The sequence below is a fragment of the Parathielavia appendiculata genome, assembly GCF_033297405.1.
Source record: "Parathielavia appendiculata strain CBS 731.68 unplaced genomic scaffold N657scaffold_2, whole genome shotgun sequence".
NCBI lineage: Eukaryota > Fungi > Ascomycota > Sordariomycetes > Sordariales > Chaetomiaceae > Parathielavia > Parathielavia appendiculata.
The window spans coordinates 2,710,314-2,729,717 of record NW_026944221.1 but is presented as its reverse complement, the minus strand read 5'-3'; the positions used below and the strand labels follow the sequence as shown (position 1 = coordinate 2,729,717).

General features: G+C 58.2%; 8 protein-coding genes across 8 annotated transcripts; 3 read left to right on the top strand and 5 right to left on the bottom strand.

The window, feature by feature from the left end:
• Positions 1 to 123: 123 nt before the first annotated feature.
• N657DRAFT_220824 (uncharacterized protein) lies at positions 124 to 727 on the bottom strand. The gene has a single exon (XM_062786281.1). It carries the CDS (start codon positions 599 to 601, stop codon positions 260 to 262), a length of 342 nt encoding a protein of 113 aa, XP_062651408.1. The 5' UTR covers positions 602 to 727; the 3' UTR covers positions 124 to 259.
• On the bottom strand, positions 291 to 1,862 carry N657DRAFT_641645 (NPCC-domain-containing protein). The gene is made up of 2 exons (XM_062792184.1): positions 1,401 to 1,862; positions 291 to 1,348 (listed from the first exon to the last, which is right to left on the bottom strand). The coding sequence occupies exons 1-2, from the start codon at positions 1,634 to 1,636 to the stop codon at positions 730 to 732; spliced, it is 855 nt and encodes a 284-aa protein (XP_062651407.1). The 5' UTR covers positions 1,637 to 1,862; the 3' UTR covers positions 291 to 729.
• Positions 1,863 to 2,075: 213 nt separating this feature from the next.
• Positions 2,076 to 4,291, top strand: N657DRAFT_612468 (acetyl-CoA synthetase-like protein). The gene is made up of 2 exons (XM_062790389.1): positions 2,076 to 3,895; positions 3,988 to 4,291. The coding sequence occupies exons 1-2, from the start codon at positions 2,300 to 2,302 to the stop codon at positions 4,162 to 4,164; spliced, it is 1,773 nt and encodes a 590-aa protein (XP_062651406.1). The 5' UTR covers positions 2,076 to 2,299; the 3' UTR covers positions 4,165 to 4,291.
• Positions 4,149 to 6,895, bottom strand: N657DRAFT_641643 (MCM-domain-containing protein). Its single transcript, XM_062792183.1, has 4 exons — positions 6,626 to 6,895; positions 6,441 to 6,567; positions 4,982 to 6,384; positions 4,149 to 4,918 (listed from the first exon to the last, which is right to left on the bottom strand). The coding sequence occupies exons 1-4, from the start codon at positions 6,757 to 6,759 to the stop codon at positions 4,426 to 4,428; spliced, it is 2,157 nt and encodes a 718-aa protein (XP_062651405.1). The 5' UTR covers positions 6,760 to 6,895; the 3' UTR covers positions 4,149 to 4,425.
• Positions 6,896 to 7,088: 193 nt separating this feature from the next.
• N657DRAFT_661702 (Vps54-domain-containing protein) lies at positions 7,089 to 11,261 on the top strand. Its single transcript, XM_062795109.1, has 3 exons — positions 7,089 to 7,522; positions 7,590 to 10,571; positions 10,629 to 11,261. Exons 1-3 carry the CDS (start codon positions 7,434 to 7,436, stop codon positions 10,903 to 10,905), a joined length of 3,348 nt encoding a protein of 1,115 aa, XP_062651404.1. The 5' UTR covers positions 7,089 to 7,433; the 3' UTR covers positions 10,906 to 11,261.
• Positions 11,262 to 11,993: 732 nt separating this feature from the next.
• On the bottom strand, positions 11,994 to 14,130 carry N657DRAFT_631418 (TPR-like protein; the record flags this gene model as incomplete). Its single annotated transcript, XM_062791053.1, has 3 exons — positions 11,994 to 13,229; positions 13,286 to 13,958; positions 14,027 to 14,130. 3 exons carry the CDS (start codon positions 14,128 to 14,130, stop codon positions 11,994 to 11,996), a joined length of 2,013 nt encoding a protein of 670 aa, XP_062651403.1.
• Positions 14,131 to 14,477: 347 nt separating this feature from the next.
• Positions 14,478 to 15,926, top strand: N657DRAFT_612457 (putative farnesyl pyrophosphate protein). The gene is made up of 2 exons (XM_062790388.1): positions 14,478 to 14,888; positions 14,986 to 15,926. Exons 1-2 carry the CDS (start codon positions 14,769 to 14,771, stop codon positions 15,907 to 15,909), a joined length of 1,044 nt encoding a protein of 347 aa, XP_062651402.1. The 5' UTR covers positions 14,478 to 14,768; the 3' UTR covers positions 15,910 to 15,926.
• A 191-nt stretch (positions 15,927 to 16,117) lies between these two features.
• N657DRAFT_220623 (uncharacterized protein) lies at positions 16,118 to 18,847 on the bottom strand. The gene is made up of 2 exons (XM_062786279.1): positions 18,433 to 18,847; positions 16,118 to 18,351 (listed from the first exon to the last, which is right to left on the bottom strand). The coding sequence occupies exons 1-2, from the start codon at positions 18,688 to 18,690 to the stop codon at positions 16,327 to 16,329; spliced, it is 2,283 nt and encodes a 760-aa protein (XP_062651401.1). The 5' UTR covers positions 18,691 to 18,847; the 3' UTR covers positions 16,118 to 16,326.
• Between the last annotated feature and the right edge of the window lie 557 nt (positions 18,848 to 19,404).

The following is a 19,404-nucleotide window of genomic DNA, read 5'->3' as shown; positions in this document are numbered from 1 at the left end:
GGAGGTGATAAAAGAAGTCATTGCCTTAGTGACATAGCGTAGTGTCTGCAATGGTGATATGGCAGGCAACACCAGCGGAAATGGCGGGGCGTTGGATGGTCGTCTGTGGTCACGGCACGCAGGTCAATAGGACACGGGAGTCGAGGCGTGCGGGTTGGAATGACCAGATTCATCCAGTATTGTTACTGCACATATTGTACAAATGTCTCGCCGGGTAACCGACAGCGACAGAGCGGTTCTCAGTTTGGCACGGTGGCAATCACGGCACGCATATCGGTTCATCTTCCCAAGTGAAAGTGTGCGTGCTCCCAAAGCGCACCAGCCGGTGTCGCCCACCAAGCGCCAGCCAGTGGGATATGTAGAATGGACGGGTTCCCCAATCTCTATAACCACCGCTGAGTGGCACTAACTGCGCGATGCCTGCTGTCGCGTGTTGAGGCCCGGGATCCAGCAAGAAGAGGAGTCTAGAAGCAGCGCTCGAAATGAAACAGAGCGAATCTGATGAAGAACAGATGAGACGAATTGGAAGGAGAAAAACCGCAGACAGATAAAGCGAGTGTTGCACCTGAGCCAGACAAGGCGACCTGCAAGCCAAACTCATTCATATCCATTCAACAGTGATTTGCCAGCAGGGTGCGGCATATGTTCCTCTATAGAACCTTACAAGGCTGGCTTGATAAGATATACCTAGGTACTACCCCTTCTTGAACAAACAAGGTAGCAAAGTCATCATGACAAATTCTGATGTAGCCTGCTGTTCCCCGAGCTCCTCCTGCCCTTCTCGTACAGCCATTTGCTATTCAGGCTCACGCTAGACCGCTTCCCCGTCGCCGGCGTCGGCGTCGCGGGTCCATCACCAAACATGCTCGAAGCGGTGCTTGCGCCGAGCGGGCTGGTCGAGCCAAACGATGTCCTCCGTGCCCCGTTCATCCCTCCGCCCACAGCCTTGTGCAACAACGGACTGATCGTTGAGGGCGAGTATTGCTGCCCCGGTGCGTTGAGCTTTGACGGCGACGTGTTGAACCTGGGCGACGAGTACTGCCCGGAGCCGGGGCTGGCAATGTTGGAGAGGGGCGAGCTGGTGTAGCTCTTGATGCTGGCGGGCGACCCGGCCAGCGACGGGGTCCTCGAGTACCGCGGGGGCGTGCTGTACACGGAGTCTGGCGTTGCCGGTCGAGAGCTCGGTGGCAGGCCAAGCAGCTTCCGCTGGGCTGGTGTGAGGGGTATGTCGGAGAGGTCGTCCTTGGGCCGGAGGAGCGGCAGCAGTGCAAGGCCGACGTTGATTAACGGCGCTAGGACAAGTGCGGCGTATATCCAGCTGCTGTACTGTTTCAACAGAGGGCTGATGCTGGCGTACGGGTCAGCGCGGTGTATGGTAAAGCTTCGTCTGAGGAACTCACGCCCACGACGGCACAAACGGCAGCACCATTTGTTGCAATAGCCCAAGACCGACGAGTGCAGCAGCATTGTACACTATCTGCCTGATGTTCTTCTCTGAGAAGGTGTTCTGACTCTGCCGCCGCGTGATCTCTGCCAAGCGAGGATGTTTCCAGTTGCCGGGGCTGTCTGTGACAGGAGCAGTGGCGGTCTGCTTGACAGGCGTGGACTGGGCCGACGCCAGGGCCGAAGACGACATTTTCTCGTCGTAGTCTAGCTGCCAGTGGACTGATTTTCTCAGCCGGTGCGACAAACTGAGGAGTGCGCAATAGATGTGATGTGGCCGCGGAAGCACCGTTCGATCTTCTGACTGGCAGGTCGAGAATGGATATGATTCACTGCTGTATAGTGCGGTTAGTATGTCCGGATGGCAAAACAGCCGCTTTCGAAGCGGCGTGTCGCCGGGCGGGTGTAGTCGTCGCCGCTGGGTTGTCGCTTGTTTTGGCGACAAAAGTGGTTGCTAGCCGCGATTTGGCGCCAAGTCAACATTACAATTGTCACTCGGCGACCTGGGGCAATGAGCCAGCTGCTGAGCACCTGTCAGGCTTGAGATTCCGCTGTTCGGCAGCTCCGGGAATCCCAACTTGTTATTGGTTGCAGCTTCCCGACACAGAGCTCCCCGCCATCTTTCCCAGCATCCGCGCCGTTAAGGTACCTTCCTGTGTTACCTTACGCTGCAGGCATAATAGGTAGGCACAGGCACAGGTGCATGGGCAGGGGGCCTAGGACCTTCCTGTGTCCCCTATTTTCAGGTTTGTTTTGGATCTCCTCATCCACGGCACGCCATTCGAGCCGTGGTCGTCACAATTCTGTTTTTCATTGCACCATTTGACATAACCCGTTCATCAGTTGCAACGACACGATGGCCTTCCTCGCCACGCTGCTGCTTCGTCTCGACGAGAGCGTCACAGGGCTCTTCGGACAATGGAATCCCTGGACCAGCGTCATCGTCACCGTTTTGGTTGGCTTTCTGACTTACCAGATTGCTGCACGACAAGAGCCGGACATCCATCCTCTTCTGCTTGCCCGCCAGTCTCAGCGCTCCGAGGTGCGCCTGCCTGGCGAGTCCCCCGTCTACCGGTCGCAAAGCGCCCCGCATGGCATGCCGCTCAACGCCGGCTTGAATGTGAAGGACCCCGGTGCAGCCAAATGGTCTAGAGGCCGCGATGGTGACCTGCGAGATATCTGGCGCCAGGTCATTGCCGGTGTGCAGGAGGACGGTCCGACGAAGGGGGCAACCGGCCGCATCTTGACCGTCCTCGGCACCGACAAGGTAGTCGAGCACCATCTCCGAGACCTCACCCGCCACATCAACTTTATCGGTCAGCATCTCGCCAGCCAGGGCGCTACTCGCGTGGCTATCTACCTCCCGAATTCGGTTGAGCTGATGGTGACGCTGTTCGCATGCGCCTTCTACAACCTAACCGCCGTGGTTCTGCCCTTCGACCAGCCCGACGATGCTGTCATCTCCATGCTGCGCCGATCCGATGCCGACATTGTTGTGACTGCTCCGGGCTCCTTTCCCTTCAACCTCGTCGTCCAGAACTACCCCTCCCTGCGCCAGCTGATCTGGGTCGTCGACGAGGGCAGCAAGCACATGGACTGGAACGAGATTCCCCAAGGCGCCGGAGGGAGTGTCAACGTGACCACCTGGCAAGATGTCCTATACGAGGGTTCCGCCAACTCCGGAAATGAGCTTCCTCCGCTGCAAGGACAGAGAGAACCCAGCGACGTCATCGTCTTCTGGCAGTCCAAACCTGGACAAGAGGAGGAGATGGTCCAGTTCACATCCTCCAACCTCATCGCCGGTGTTGCCGGCCAGATCTTTGCCATCCCGACCTCTCATCGCATGGGTCCCTCCGACCTCTTTCTGCCTGCCGATTCCCTCGCCAATACCCACACCCTGGTCCTCACCCTCGCGGCCCTTTACTCCAACGCCTCCGTCGCCTTCAACTCGGCTGCCCCCCAGGCTGAGGATCTCACAGTCGCGGTCCGCGGCGTGTTCCCCACCATTCTCGTTGCGACGCCCGCGGCGCTGCTCAAGACGCACAAAGAAGCCCAGGCCCAGCTCAAGAGCTCGCTCGTAGCTCGCACCCTCCACTCCCTGCAGCTCCAGAAGCTCACTCAAAACGGCGTCATGCCCCTAATCAAGACCCGCCTACCTGCGGGCAGCAAGCTGCGACTGATTCTGACGGCCGAGCGCCCCCGCGCCGACACACCCAGGTTGTCGTGCCGCGTGCTGACCGATCTGCGGGCGTTTACCGGCGCCAGGATCATGTACGCCCTGACGGCGCCCAAGGTCGCCGGGACTGTGACACAGACCGGGTTCTACGACTACCGCGTGTTTGACGGGGAAAAGGATGGCGGCTACCACTTTGGCCCGCCGCTCACGAACGCCGAGATTGTGCTCAGGGATACGGGCTTGTTCAGGACCGGGTCGCATGGGAGTAGGGGAGAGGTAAGTGCATGGTTTCTACATTCCGTCGTATATGTACCGGCGAGGTGCAGTGTCGTGGTGGTTGGATGGCTGATTGACCATTCTTGACACAGATTTTCGTCAGAGGCCCCTGTGTCGCTGGCGGGGAGGCGTCGGTTGCGGCTGCTGGCATGTTCAGGGATGATAACACCCTTGCGTACACCCGCGCATATGAGTTCTCGTTCCACCAGGCTCCACCCGACGAGCGATTCAAGCAAATCGAGGACGACAAAGACGCCAACTCGGATTAGACTTCGATTTGCACGTCAGTTTCAGGTTGGTTTGCCCTGGCCTACATAGATAGAGGGCACTTCATCGATAGGGACGAATTGCCCAGAAACAAGGTAGACGTGCAAGGCTTCAATACAAATCAATACAAAAAACAACATGCCATCCCAATGACATTATCCCGTGGTGACACCCCTGATTCCGTCCTGCGCCCAGCGCCCTTTAACCGTGCAGATATGTACACCCATGAGAAAATCCCAGCATCACAAACCTCGTGTGCAAGACTACGCCCCATTCCTGTAGACCTGGGCTCCTTGGTTCCTGAACATGATGGTATCCCTCCTCTGCAAGATCATCAGCGCCCGGTTCAACGCCGTCTCGCTGAACCCCCTGCCCTCGACCATCTCCCTGCGAAGCGTCGCCAAACTGGTGCTCCACCCGATGGGCAGCCGCCGCTTCAGCTCGGCCTCGACCCGCGACACCTCCTCGTTTAGCTCGCGGCTGCCCTGGTTGCTGCCCTGGTTGACCGCGTCCATGGTCGAGCAGAGGAAGAGGCGGATGGCCTCGTCGACATGGTCCTCGGTCGCGACGGGTGACAGGGTCAGTTTGGCGAGGGACTCGGTGATGCGCACGATGGCTTCCAGCTGGCGGACCGTGATGGGAATGGAGGAGCGCGTGTTGGCTTCGAGCTCGGCGGCGTGGACTTGCTTGCGGATTGCGACGAAGTGGGACGAGAGCTTCTCGGCTGCTGCGTCGGAGAGGCGCGGGGCGCAGCGGCTGGGGGGGGATGTTAGCTATAAGAGGTTGAAGGGAAAAGAAGGGAAAGATAAGAGGGCTTACGATCTGCAGTAGCTGATGTAGCGGCGCATCTTGTCGACTGGGATCTCGGCCTCGACGCGCTCCTCGACGCCGCGGCCGCCCATGTGGATGCCCATGACGTGCTTGGCGATGCGCTCGTCCCTGCCGCGCTCGTGCTCGTCCTTGACGATAAAGATCATGTCAAAACGGGAGAGGATGGTGGTTTGGAAGTCGATGTTTTCGCCGGGCGTCTTCATGTCGTCGTACCGCCCAAAGATGGGGTTGGCGGCGGCGAGCACGGATGTCCGCGCGTTGAGGATGGTTGTGATACCTGCCTTGGCGATCGAAATGGTCTGCTGCTCCATGGCTTCGTGGATGGCTACACGGTCCTCGTCGCGCATCTTGTCAAACTCGTCGATACACACCACGCCGCCGTCGGCGAGCACCATGGCACCGCCTTCGAGGTAGAACTCGCGTGTGGACTGGTCCCTTTGGACCGAGGCAGTCAGACCGGCGGCGGAGGACCCCTTGCCAGAGGTGTAGATGGCAATGGGCGCAACCTTCTCGACGAACTTGAGCAGCTGCGATTTGGCTGTACCGGGGTCACCAAGCAGGAGGACGTTGATGTCGCCACGTAGCTTCATGCCGTCTGGAAGGATTTTCTTGGAGCCGCCCATCAGGAGGCACAAGATGGCTTTCTTGATGTCCCGGTTACCGTAAATAGAGGGGGCAATGCAGTCGGTCATGATGTTGTAGAGATCGGGGCGCCGACTAAGCTCGAGGAACTCTTGCTCCTCTTCTTCGGAAAAGACGGCCTGCCCCTTGGCGGTCTGGTCCAGATCGGTCTGGATGCCAGTTGCGCGCAGGTAAGGGGTTCGGATGGCGACGGCGCCACTCGAGTTCTTGGAGCCCTTAGTCTGATAGATGGAGAAGATACCCATGACCGTGCACCTCGATCCCGGCACGACCCGGTTGGTGAGGTAGCGGTCGGCGGAGATGAGGACGTGGCGGGGTAATTCGCCCACGGGTACTTGATCGGGCGCCTCCTGGAGCTTGATGATCTGCTGATCGACGAACCTCGACTTCTCGTGCACGACGAAATAAGGATCGAGGGGACATTTTTCTGTGGGATCACCAGGTGCCCTGAACCTGCCACACGTCCTGGGGAGTGCCACGCCGCTAAATCCTCCAAGAACCGGGATGTCTTGGACGTGATCGCAGGTCCGGCACTGGATATGGAGTGTTGTGGCCTTGGAGGACATTACCGAGGCGCCGATAACAATGCCGGGTACCCTCACCAACCGCGAGATGGTAAGGGAGTCCAGGTTGCGAATGGACACGTCTTCAGCATTGGAATGCAGCAGCAACTGGTGCTCTGGCAACTTGACGTTGGGCTCGTGAGGATAAACGATTCGGTGGGTACACCGCTTCAAGGCTGCCTCGAACTAGACGGGGTCAGTTGGACCTCGTACCAAGGTATTGTAGAAGTGTCTGCCCATACTAGCGGGATGATATCTGCCGGCTCTGACACCAATCTATGGGCAATCTCCTCGTTGAACTTGATCAGGTCGCCAATGTTGACGTCGCAGTAGTACTTCTTTAAGAGCGCATTCTCGCGTAATTGGTCTCTGCATGAGTGTTAGCTCAGGCAAGCCGGCGCCCTGGGCCGTAGGGTCAAAGACAGACCTGTAAATGAAGATGTTGGCGAGACGGAAATCGAGGATGAAGGACTCGAGGAGAGCGCGGACGTGTGTGTTGGAGTCCTCGCTTTCGGCAGGCGTGCCGTACAGTCGGCTAGAAAAGACGGACTGCCTATCCATGGTACACGTGTGAGGCAATGGATTCTAGGTGGTGCCGTTTCGTGAAAGAAACGAGCGGACGGCAGTGCAGAGGGCTGTTCGAGTACGGTGGTGAGGGGCAAGTTGCAAGCAAGCAGGGGAACGCGTAAAAGCGTTGGTGTATCCAAGTTAACGCGTCCTAGCGCGGTTTTGTTGCAGGGTCTTTAATTGCACTGGATAAAACGATACGCCCCGTTATGGAGCATCGACACTGGCCAAGCTAGTCATGCACTTACAGAGAATGGATGCAGGGTCTCCGTCTCCGCCGGGCTTGGCAGGCCAGTCCCGGCCAGACTGGCATCCAAATGCAACCGGGCATTCATTGAACGAGGCGCGGTTCAGGAGCTCAGCTCAAGCAACACTCGACGACGGCATTCCACGCCAACTACCAGAGAAAATCTGCTGGTAACTCAACCTACCCTCGCAGTATCACCGCAGCGGAAGAAACAGCAATCGGGCACGATTCGGAGCGTAAACCTCGAGTGTCTTCAGCAATGATAGCTCGGTGACGGCGGCGTCTCACTCAGCTTCCCGACTAGCAGCTTGGGGTGCTAGGTCCTGGGCCTCTGGTTTGGGTTTTGTCCCGGTGTCGACCTGGATGGTCGCCAACAGCACCGGGACTTTGCTGCGTGGCTGGGGAGACTAGGCGAGCTATCATGTTCTCAAATCAGGGGGCGCGCAAGTCGGTCGATAGCCTGTCGCCGACTCTGTCGGCCGGGCATCGCGGCGACTTCCCCTTCCATGGGTACACACAGTCCACGCACACCGACACACCCCATGTACTCGCTCCTAGTAAACTAACTAGTTCGAAGAGCAGCGCCTTATGGACCACCACGTTCCCATCCGCGGAGAGGGTCAACGGCAAGCTCCATCCACTCGATTGGCGGTTCGCTCGATGGCACGGCGAACTGGTCCAATGCCGTCTTCGAGTCGGGCCAGAATGCCATCTCGACCCTCCTCCAACCACCAATAGTGCGGACCGGCATGCTTCCACATACCGCCCCTCCGGCTTCGAGCGCCCACAAACCTCCAACCGCCCGGGACATACCGCCCGTAGCCCTGACCAACATCCCCCAAGTCGACTCATCCGAGTTCAAGCCCTACCTGTCACAGGTCGGCGCCTTGTACGAACAGTTGCGCCGGATACAGGCGGATGAAGACCAAGGGTCGCGCCGAAGTGCCAAACCCGATGACTTCCCCGACGCCCTGCACGAGGGCCACTTGCACCCGGGTAGGCGCCCGGGGTTATCGTCACGAAAAACATCAACCACCTCGCTCAGCTCCTTGTCGTCCATAGAAACCGTTACGCCGCCTCAGCGGCGCTCGAGTTCGCGTCCAAGGAGAGGGCAGGCGCATGGCGCCCCGCCACTGACCACCATTCCCGCCGTCTACTTTGACGAGGACTTCCATCTCGAGAATCCGCGCATTTTTGACGTGGTCAGCGAGCGCTCCGAGGTGGTGCGACCGGCCCCGAGCAGCGATGAGAAGGGGGCCTCCAACGGTCAGTCTGCCGCACCCCGCAAGGCCCTGGCGACAAACGCCATTCTCCAGGAGAAGCTGTCATGGTACATGGATACTGTTGAGATGCACCTCATCCAGTCTATTTCGACTGCGTCCACCACCTTCTTTACCGCCCTCGGCTCACTCCGGGAATTGCATTCTGAAGCTGCAGATTCGGTGGAGCGGATCAAGGCGCTGAGGCGGGAGTTGAAGGCATTGGACGAAGAGGTCGCCACTGGCGGCCTGAACCTTGTTCGCCAGCGCCGGAAAAGGGAAAATATCAAGCAGCTTCATGATGCTGTCATGCAGCTCAGGGAAATTGTCGACGGGGTCGCCGTCTGCGAATCCCTGGTGGATGCCGGCCAAGTCGATCAAGCGCTCGATAATATTGACACCGTCGAGAAGCTCACGGCAGGCGAGCCGTCAGATGCCAACCAGCTAGACATACAACTCAGGGACCTCAGGGAGGCTACCGTCCTTCAGGGAGTGAGCAGCGACCTGGATACCCTTCGACTCCGCATCGGCAAGTCCTACGAAGCGAAATTCCTTAACGTTCTCCTCACAGATCTCCGAGGTCACATTGCGCGGGTGTCGGCCCAGGAAGTTCTGATTCGCTGGAGTAGTGCTTCGGCGCGCGTTCGCGGAGCCCACAGCCGCGAACCCTCGGCTTTTCCGTCGTATATGGTGGGAACAGACGTGATCCGGACAGAACTCCTCTCCAGTCTGAGGGGCTTGCAACGCGCGAGATATGTTACCGCTGCGGCTATCGCTTATCGGGAATCTGCACTCCGCGAGATTCGGACTATTATCCGGCAGCAAATGCCAAGCTCCGACGACGACGACAATGAGTCACTCATGTCCACGTCAACGAGGACGGGGGGTAGGAATCGCTCTCAACAGGAGAGGTCAATCACCCTGGCCCGTAACCTCCGCGCGCTTGAGCCCCAGGACGCCGAGGAGCTCTTAACAAAGATGTACATTGGTGTGACTGAGACGCTAAGGAGGTTGAGCACGCAAGTCAAGGTTCTGCTGGATGTCGCAAGTTCTATCGGCGAATCTCCCGCATCAGGAACACTTTCTCCGCTCAGGTCACCTCCTTTCAGCCCTACATCAAGGCAAACATCGGGTGCCGCTCAGGAGGCCCAGGAAGAAATACACCGAGCAGTGGATATTGCCAACCTTTTGGGGCAGGCGGTAGACGTGGCACAAGAAAAGATCGTCAGGGTATTGCGCGTACGGTCAGAGCAGAGCAAGCGGCTGGGGCTGGTCTGGTTCCTCCGGTATTTCACGCTTAACCTCCACTTTGCCAACGAATGCGAGGCCATCTCAGGGCGCAGCGGCACAACACTTAAGACTGTCGTTAACGGCCACATCAAGGAGTTCATTCAGGTCCACGGAGACGCCGAAAACCAGAAGCTCGCCCAGGGCATGGAGTCGGATCAGTGGAACGCGGCAGACTTTGGCGACAAGGACACTGAGCTACTCAACCGGCTCCTGGAATGCAGCACCAGGGACACCGCCGCCTGGGCCGAGGGAACTCAGATCTGGATCCCGCACACCGACGCGGAGAAACCAAGCGAAGACGTCGACGTGCTCTCGGCCCAGACAAATGGCACGAGCAAGACAAAGACGCGGAGTGCCGTTGTCGAGTCTGAGAGCTTTCTGCTTCCCAAGTCGGCCATTTCATGCATGCATGGCATGGCCCGCTTCCTACATCTCATGTCTGCCATACCGTCCATGACGGGCGAGATTGCGGCCTCGCTCATTGCATTCCTCCAACTTTTCAACTCGCGATGCACCCAGCTCATCCTCGGAGCTGGCGCAATTTGCTCTGCTGGTCTCAAGAATATCACAACAAAGCATCTGGCACTGGCATCACAAGCTCTTGCCTTCATAGCGGCCATCATCCCGCACGTCCGCGAGTTTGTCCGACGGCACTGCGGCTCAGGAACGACAGCGTCGACTGTTATGGGCGAGTTCGACAAGGTCAGGCGGGCATTCCAGGAACACCAGAACAACATGTACGACAAGCTCGTGGAAATCATGAGCGGGCGGGCGCTGGCTGGCACTAAGAAATTGAAGGCCGTGAGCTGGGACCAGGAGGCCAGCAACGCCACGAACGAGTACATGGAGACGCTCGCCAAGGAGACGACGACTCTGCACCGCAATCTGACAAAACACCTTCACGAGGGCACCGTGAGACTGATTATGCTCCCCGTGTTCAAGAACTACAAGGACACGTTTGGTGCCGCATACCAAGGGGTGGAGCTCAAGACTGAGCAGGGTCGCGAGAGGTTTGTTTTTTTCATGATCGGCGGACAATACAGAGGAGCAAGCTAACGTTCGGACAGGATGCTGCGCGACGTCGAGTACTTCCAGTCTCGCCTCGGCAAGATTGACGGGTTCGAAGACGCGGGCGACCACCTCCTCAACATCATCAAGAGCAAAAAAATCGTCACCCCTGAACCCGTTACAGCAACGGCTCCGCCAGCACCGGCACCCGCTGCGGACCCCGAGGAAGGGGAAGACGGGGGGAGGCCGGCGGAAGAGCAGCCAGTGGTGCAAGCACAGGCCGAATCCGGCCTCGTGGAAAACAACGGGGAGCTCAGCGACGAAGGAAAGGCGTAACGGAGATGTCTGGTTTATGGGAAAGATAACATTAATGGTGGGTTGTGTTTGGTAATTTGCTATACATGTGATGGCATGTATAGATAGCGCTACGGTTTGTGTACATAACAGATATTGCGTGGACTCAAAGCGAAAACAGGTATTGGGAAGTCTTCATCAGGTGTAGGTGGCCGAGGGAGTCTGCCAACCTACGCCGAGTCTGGTTTGATTGATGTGCCCGTCAAGGCGAACATGACTTCCGTCCTGGATAATCACCAGCATGGTTTTCCAACCCAACCTAGCGCCGTGCAACCAGGATCTCGCAGGTCCCTGCTGTTGAAACTGAGGTTGCCTCCGTCACTACAAAGATTGGATTGAGCAACACTAGAAAAGAACAGGATCGATAGGAGACGGTTGAAGTAAGCAGTCGCTGCATAACATCTTGCCAATTCGTGCCCTTTTCCCCTCGGCAAGAATTTTACCGGCTTTGCGTCCAGATATCATGTCCTCCTCACACTTGTTGTGCGTACAAAATGCTGATACCGCACGGCAACCTGACCATCATTCATGTACCTTCGGTCCAATCCTGCCCAACATAGCTCACTCCGACCCTTGACCATCAATTCTTCCATAGCATTTTCTCGTATAAACCAGAGCCTATACACCCCGTGCTGTCTTCGCCACCTCGCCGCTATAAAAACTTGGCTGTTTGAGAATCACCAAAGTCATCTTCGGCGTTGCGTCGCTCGTATTAATCTCATAAAAGCTGAGCCGGCGGGCGGGTGAGGGTAGATACTCCTTCAAATGCGCCCGCAGCCATAATCATGGACAGTTAGGCGGAGCAACCTCTGTCCCATGTCCACATTCGAAGCGGTCATCACAAGCCGGTCATCAGCCACCAAGCCGACAAATGCAGCCAACGTTCCTTGGCCTTACCTACTCGCCACCACGGACAAAGCCCATCAGTCGCGCGACGAAAGCCGGCCGCTGCCGTGGCGCGACCAATGCCTTCCATCGCGGTCCCCGCTCCCCTTGACCGGGTCCGACGAGCCAGACGCGAGCCAGTCGCGCTCACTCAGCGCCTGCAGACTGGAGATGGGGAGCGACTTCTAGCGCTCCACCAGATTCGCCAGCTCCATCCTCGAGCGCGCCTCGCGCATAAGCGCCTTGGCCTCCTCGACCTCGACGCCGTCCTGGCAGAGCTCCGTCGCCAGCCGCACCGCCGTGGCGTAGTCCTCGGCCCGCATCGCGTACCGCGCCAGCCACATGCGCGCCTTGCTAGTAGCGAACGTGACGCCTGTACCACTCCCGTCGGTGCCGCCCGCTCCGGCTACCGCGCCTTCGCCGCCTCCGGCCTCGGAGCTCGGCGAGTCATGGTGGATGGCGATGGAATCGCCCAGAGCTCCGCCGCCGCCCTCGTCAGCGCCTGCGGCGCCCTCTTCTTGCGCCAGGCAGAGCTCCATGTACGCCTTGGCCTCCTCCTCTTCGTCAAGCCGGTCGTACATGGTGGCGATCTGCAGCAACACCTCGGGATCCATCTGCGACATGCGGTCGACGGCGGCGGCGCTGCCGAAGCTGCTCGCCGTGGTGGTGTCGTAGTAGCTGTCGGCGAGCAGGGCGCGCTTGAGCGCCTTAATGCCGTCCCGATCCCGACCCATCCTCTGTAGGCACGAGCCGACGGCCTGCCACATCTTAGCGTCCCAGGGCCGGAGGCCAGCTGCCTTCTTGTAGTACCACAGCGCGTAGGCGTGCATCTCGAGCACCTCGTACGTCTGGCCCAGGCCGTACCAGGCGCGGTAGTCCCTCCGGTTGACGTCGACTGCTCGGCGATATGACTCGATGGCCGCGTGGGTGTTCTTAAGCTCGACGTACTCGTGACCCATGAGCGTCCACGCCGAAAGACAGGAGCGGTCGAGGGTGAGGGCCCGGCGGAAGTACTGCACCGCCTTCTCGTGCAGTGAGAGCAGCGAGTAATAGTTCCCAATCACGACACAGGATTCAGCGCGGAACTTGTCGATGTTGGCACAGAGATGGGCCAGGAAAGCTAGCTTGGGTCGCCGGTTCAGAACGTACAGGATGTTGGAGTAGTGGTCCAGACAGTCGAGCCGGTGTGGGTGTAGGGCTAGTATCCTGTTAAATTCCTGCTCGGCAGCGAACAAGTCCTTGGAATGGTAGCACAGTAACGCTTTACAGGTTAAGAGGAAGGATGAAGTCGGGAAGATGCCGAGGAGATCTTTTAGTGAGCCAGCAAGCTCTGGGTTCTGCTGGTAGAGGCTGATGGAGGTGTTGGCATGGAAGATGTAGGACATAATGTTCTGAGGGAGGTGCCGCGTAACCTTGTTCAGCTGTTGGGGTATGTCAGTTAACACAATCAGAGAAAGGGGGGTTGCATGTCGCTCACCTGCTCAACCCTGGAAACCAGATTAGTTATCTCCAACCACGCGCCCCAGTTCCAGGGAAATAAATGTACGCTCTGCATGAGATAGTCCAACGCAAGGCTGTCATTTTTCTCTTTTGCCAGAACCATGCCGTACAGATATTCCAGGAAGCCCTGGCTGGCTGGGTAGTCGCCGTCGTCGGCCTTGCGTTCAGCAAACCATTTGGTGAGGAAGCGGCTGACCACAACCAGCTGCTTGTTGATGACGGCACCCGAGTCCTGCGGCCCCATAATCATTTCGGTGTCCTCATCCTTGTGTTTCTCACCCGCTATGACTTTTGCGTACAGAGCGAGGAACATGCTTTTTTGGCTGATCTCGGGCAGAGTGTATTCCGACGACAAGGAGGCGGAGGCCTTAGTTTTGCCCTTGCCTTTCGGGGTCGCCGTGTCGTTTGTGTTGGCTCCCAACAGGCCTGCAAGTAGGGGCTCAGGAAGGAAGACGGCGGCGCATCGCTCGAATTCCTTGCAGTCGAAGAAGGACTTTGCGAGTAGGTACCGACTCAGCTCCTGGGCCTCGAGGGCGGCCTCAACGGGGTCGGGATTGGGTGCGAATATAGGATGGACATGGCTGTCCGGCGCATCTGACATCTGCGCCTCAACATCGGGTTCTGGGAGCGCATCGAGAAGCTCGGCAGCCCTAGTTAACTCTACGGGTCAGCTGCGTGCCTGGGCGTGGAGATACGAGACGATTGTCCCCAGTCATACCATTTTGCTGACTGATACAGGCATCGTTCGGAGCATTTGACCACTGCTGTTTGGAGCGTTTCCCTCAGCTGCAGCGAGTCATTTGGCGAGAGTCTCATGGTCATGATCTAGATGCGCTGTGATGTCGTGTTGTCTGATGTTGCTTCGTGGTGCTAGGCCGGGGAAGCTATGCTTGCAGTGCACTTGCAGTTTTCCGTCAATTATCCATGTCAAACAAGCAGACGATTTTGGCTCCTAGGTGTAGTTGCAAAACCCAACGCAACATTCCGTCACACCTGGTCCAGTGTGTTGTTGATGAGCCTCGGAGCTCCGATTGGTGCGCGGACGGAGACTCAGAGAAGGTGCTGCACCCGCCTATAATAAAACTGCACGCGTCAGGTGCCGTCATGACGCGCTGGGCGGCAAAGGGTACCTCTGCCCCACTTCCAATCTGTACCTTCCGAATGCCGATCGACCCAATCTTGGAAATCGAGGGGTAATTCAGGGGCTTTGGTACAAAGTACCACCCACCGTAACTTCCCCACCAGAAACTTTGAAGACAAATGGTTTTTCAGATACTTAGGTTTCTTCCATTTGGCAAAAGCTGTAACCCCACCGTGTGTGACACCCGATAGGATACTTCACCGCTCAACCGCACTCTTCCACGCCAAAAACACTCCATTCTCATCGGTCAGGACTTGGTTTTGAACCAATTGCTCCTACCAGCACCACACAAAATAGAAGGAACAAAAGAACTGCAAAGATGGCGCAGAAGACGACCCTCCAGGAATTCGAGTCCGTTTTCCCCAAGCTGGAGGAGGTGCTCCTCGAGCATGCCAGGTCCTACAACCTGCCAGCTCAGGCACTCGAGTGGTACAAGAAGGTCGGTCGATGTGCCATCACCGTTCCTCCCCCTCTTTCCTCCCCGTAGTTTGCAGAGTAAAACGCAGAGTTCTGACCGCTGCTTTTCTGCTCTCCAGTCCCTCGAGGTCAACACGGTGGGCGGCAAGTGCAACCGCGGCATGTCCATACCGGACTCGGCTTCGCTGCTGCTTGGGCGGCCGCTGACTGAGGACGAGTACTTCAAGGCGGCGACGCTGGGCTGGATGACGGAGCTGCTGCAGGCTTTCTTCCTCGTGTCGGACGACATCATGGACAGCAGCATCACGCGGCGGGGCAAGCCGTGCTGGTACCGGCACGAGGGTGTGGGCATGATCGCCATCAACGACGCCTTCATGCTCGAGTCGGCCATCTACACGCTGCTCAAGAAGTACTTCCGCGACCACCCGCGCTATGTCGAGCTCATGGAGCTGTTTCACGAGGTCACGTACCAGACCGAGATCGGCCAGCTGTGCGACCTGCTCACGGCGCCCGAGGACAAGGTCGACCTGGACAACTTCAGCATGGACAAATACCGCTTCATCGTCATTTACAAGACGGCCTACTACAGCTTCTACCTGCCTGTGGCGCTGGCGCTATACCTTCTCGACCTGGCGACCCCCGACAACCTCAAGCAGGCCGAGGCCATCCTGATTCCGCTGGGCGAGTACTTCCAGGTGCAGGACGACTACCTCGACAACTTTGGCCTGCCCGAGCACATTGGCAAGATCGGCACCGACATCATGGACAACAAGTGCTCGTGGCTGGTCAACCAGGCCCTGGCCATCGTGACGCCCGAGCAGCGCCGCGTGCTGGCCGAGAACTACGGTCGCAAGGACAAGGACAAGGAGGCCGTCATCAAGAAGTTGTATGACGAGCTCAAGCTCGAGCAGCGGTACAAGGACTATGAGGAGAAGGTCGTCGGTGAGATCCGCGACCTGATTGCAAAGATCGACGAGACGCAGGGCCTGAAGAAAGGCGTCTTCGAGGCCTTCCTGGCCAAGATCTACAAGCGCAGCAAATAAAGCGTGCTGTTGCGGAGCACTGTGCACCTAGTGTTGACTGCAGATTTGACTTCATGAATACTCACCTTGTAATAGAAGTTCCGTAGAGCATTCTATAGACCGGATCAGAAAAGTGAAAATGAATTGCTACGCCTTCTATTGAGTCTCTAAGTAGTCGAATGAGCGTAATTATAGACCGCTGGAACCGAGTCTTGCTTACCAGGCCGGTTCTGACTTTGAAGACACCCCCCATCATAACTGATTCGTAGACATCGTTCCTCATGCTGAATGCCGCGCCAAGAGGTTCTGCTAGCAAGAAAACAAACAAAAAAAAAAAGGACAAACAGCCAGCCGCAGGCCAGCAATAGAGTTGAAGCAAAGGCAAACGGACGGACAACCGAGAAGCAAGAGCACCATCACCACCACCACCACACCCTCTCAACACTCCCGCTTCCCCCTCAAAGCCAGCTGACTCTGTCCCTGCGAATACCTTCCATCCACAGTCCTCAACCGTTCCCTCGCCCTCTCTCGGTCCCCTTCACCGACCCACATCATCCTGTCCCTCGACCGCACATACGTCGCCGCCGCAGCAGCAGACGAGACCGGCATCGTCCCTCCAATATTACCACCGCCCGCCGTACCAGGCCTGCTGCCCGCCCCACTACCTCCTCCTCCCCCTCCTCCACCACTAGTAGTAGTGCTAGTAGTAGTGCTCTTCACCGTATTCCTCCTCGCCAACCCAGCGCCAGGGCCACCACCACCCATCCCCAACCCTCCACCCTCGGTAAGCGTATTCCCCGTGCCCCTCAGTTGCAGATCATACTGCTGCATGAGCGTACCGCCGCCGCCCGCAGGATGGTCGGGCCGCCGGATAAGGCTCTTAGGCGGCTGGGCTGCGTCGCGGAAGCGCGCGGCCGTGCTGGGCGGCAGCACCGGGCCGGTTGCCAGGTCGACGAGCGGTTTTCCCTGCGGTGCGCGCACGCCGCGGCCCCGGTGCTCGCGGGACCATTGCGGTGGCTCTACGAAGGTTGGTGTCAGGTCAATTAGGGGTTGTGCTGGGCCGCGGGGTTTGCGGCGGTGAGCTGGAGGCTGGGATTCTTGGGTTCTTGAAGAGGCAGGCTGGTTGGCATGGTGAGTAGTGGGTAAAGGTAGGTGGCCTGTCTCGCGCTGCCGGACGGAGGGGGCGCGGGTTGGTGTCGGGGCAGAGGTGCTTGGTCGCCGGGTTAGGGGAGCAGTTGGGCGGGCGTTGCGCTGTTCGGCCGAGTGCTCGACGGCTGAGGGGAACCAGCCTGTTGGCTGAGAGCTGTCAGGTGATCCTGTCTTGTAGCTACCGTCTGACCCGGATGTTTGGGGACGGGCGCCGGATGCAGGCCCGGCCGCTGCACGGCTGTTGAGTAGGCTTGGGCCATTGACAAAGGGACCTTCGTTTATCGTCGAAGCCAAGGTCTCTCGCCGCGGTCTTCCGTTGGCCTCTTGTTGCTGAGCTTGTTGTTTACGCTCGTCGTACCCATTGCCGAGTAGACCGGTTTCCGCGAACAACGCCGCTTTTTTCTCCCGCAAAGCTCCCGGAAAGGGCGGTTCTGGAGGTACTGCTGTCCCAGCTGATGGAGAAGTCGGCGTGTTCTCGCGGGAGGCCGAAATTGACCGAGTCGAAGTAGGAACGTCGACTGACGGCCTTCGCCAGCGGCCTTGGTCAACTGGAGCTTTTCCCCTGGAACCGTAGTCCGCCTGGGAACGGCTGCTCGGCGACGGCACCTCCTGCTTCTCGTGCAGCCTCAATTTTTTGTTCACCAGGTACCAGCTGCGCCAGCCCTGGACACAAGAACGGAACCCCCGCGCCACATCCGGGTCTTCGGTGCAGAAGAAATGCACGTAGTTGGTCAAATCAAGGAACAGACTGGCTTTCTCCTGGCTCTTGATAGCGTAGCAGTACCTTTTTGGGGGCCTCAGCTGCTTCCGCATCTCGGCCTCCGTGGGCATGTAGAGATCGAAGTCAGAGAGATGGCAAAGCCTGACGACATCCTTGTCTGAAGACTTCCAATCTCTCTTCTTGGAGGCGAATATCTGCCCGTTCTCTTTCAGGGTGATGTAGCGCTGGGCCCATTTCCCCGGCCGCTGGAGCAGGTAGAAATTGAGAACGAAGCCCCGGGGCTCTTCCTGCGTCTTGGGGACGCCGGCAAGACTCAACTCCCCGTCAGGGTCGGAAGCGTCCGGCAGAACGATGAGGCTGTTGGATGAGTCGTGATCCCAGGCGCTGACGACGTCCCAAACTAACTCATACTCCCGAAGCCTTCTTTCCAGACCTGGGCGAAGGCATGGCTCGACAACGACACAGCTGTCTGGGTCAATTGGCCGCCCCAGCTTTGTCAGCGACTCACTGCATGATCGCAAGAGGTCGGTGGTGGACGTCTGCTTGGTAACCTGGACCGCCACAGTGGTGCCCCGGCACCGCACGCCAACAGACTATGTCCTAATCAGCACAACATGCTACCTCGGCACAAGCCAGGACAAAGCCAGCCCTTTCAACTACTCGGTTTCGCTTACCTTGGCCGTGGGATTCTGTGCCTCCAAGGAGCTGCGAGGCATCTCTGGGGATGATTTGAAGACATCCGTTGCCGTCGACTTTGATGTCGAGGTTGACGATGTGGGCAGTGTGCGAGAGCGCTTTGTGAGGGTAGAATGGGGCGAGTCGCCGGTCATGCTCTTCTTCTGTCCTCCAGCGAGAAAAGCAAACGCCTCTCGCAGTGGCGGCTGCTGTGGTGAGGGTTGCGACAGCCCGGGTGACTGCATTGAATGATACATGGTCTGCTTGGCGTCGGTCTTGTCGTCCTTGGGGTTAGAGTCAGAATCCTGCCCGTTTCAGGCGCTGGCTGTGCCGCCTCGTCAGCTGAGAAAGAGGTCTTTTTTTGATGGTCGTGCCGACGCTGCCCGCCGACGTTTCGGTACGGCGCCGGCTGCTGCCGCTGCTGCTGTCGTTGAGGTTGGTGTTGTCGCCGTCGATGCTGCTCTTGGTGTAGAGATTGGGAGCCAGGGCTGGTGGGCGACGGTGAGAAGGGCTGGTTCGTTGTTGACTGCCACTGCCGTGTTGAGTGAGATGGAAGGAGTGTGAAGGATGGATGCAGGGGTTTTGGCGGACGGAAAGACAAGCTTTTCGGGTAAAAAGGCCATGCGCTGCGCGCGCTGCGTGCGCTGCGCGGTTGGGCCTGCCCTGCGCTTTAGGAGCTTGGAGTTATTCACGTCATCGTTTGGCCGTCTTGGCCGCAGGTTGGTCGAAGCAGCCGTTTTCTGCACCAGCACGGCCGGCCGGGCTGGCGGAGGTTTGCTGCAACCTGTCGATCCGCCCGTGTAGTTCCCGCTCACGTTTCTATTTCCACCTCCTCTGCCCATTCCAGCGCCGCGAGCGAGTAGGCAGGCGAAAACGACGGCTCGTCTTCAAAAAGTCTTTGCTGAATGTCGGTGGCCTGCAGCGACCCATCGACAATCACTGCACGTCTTCCCGTTGCATTTCTGCCGCGT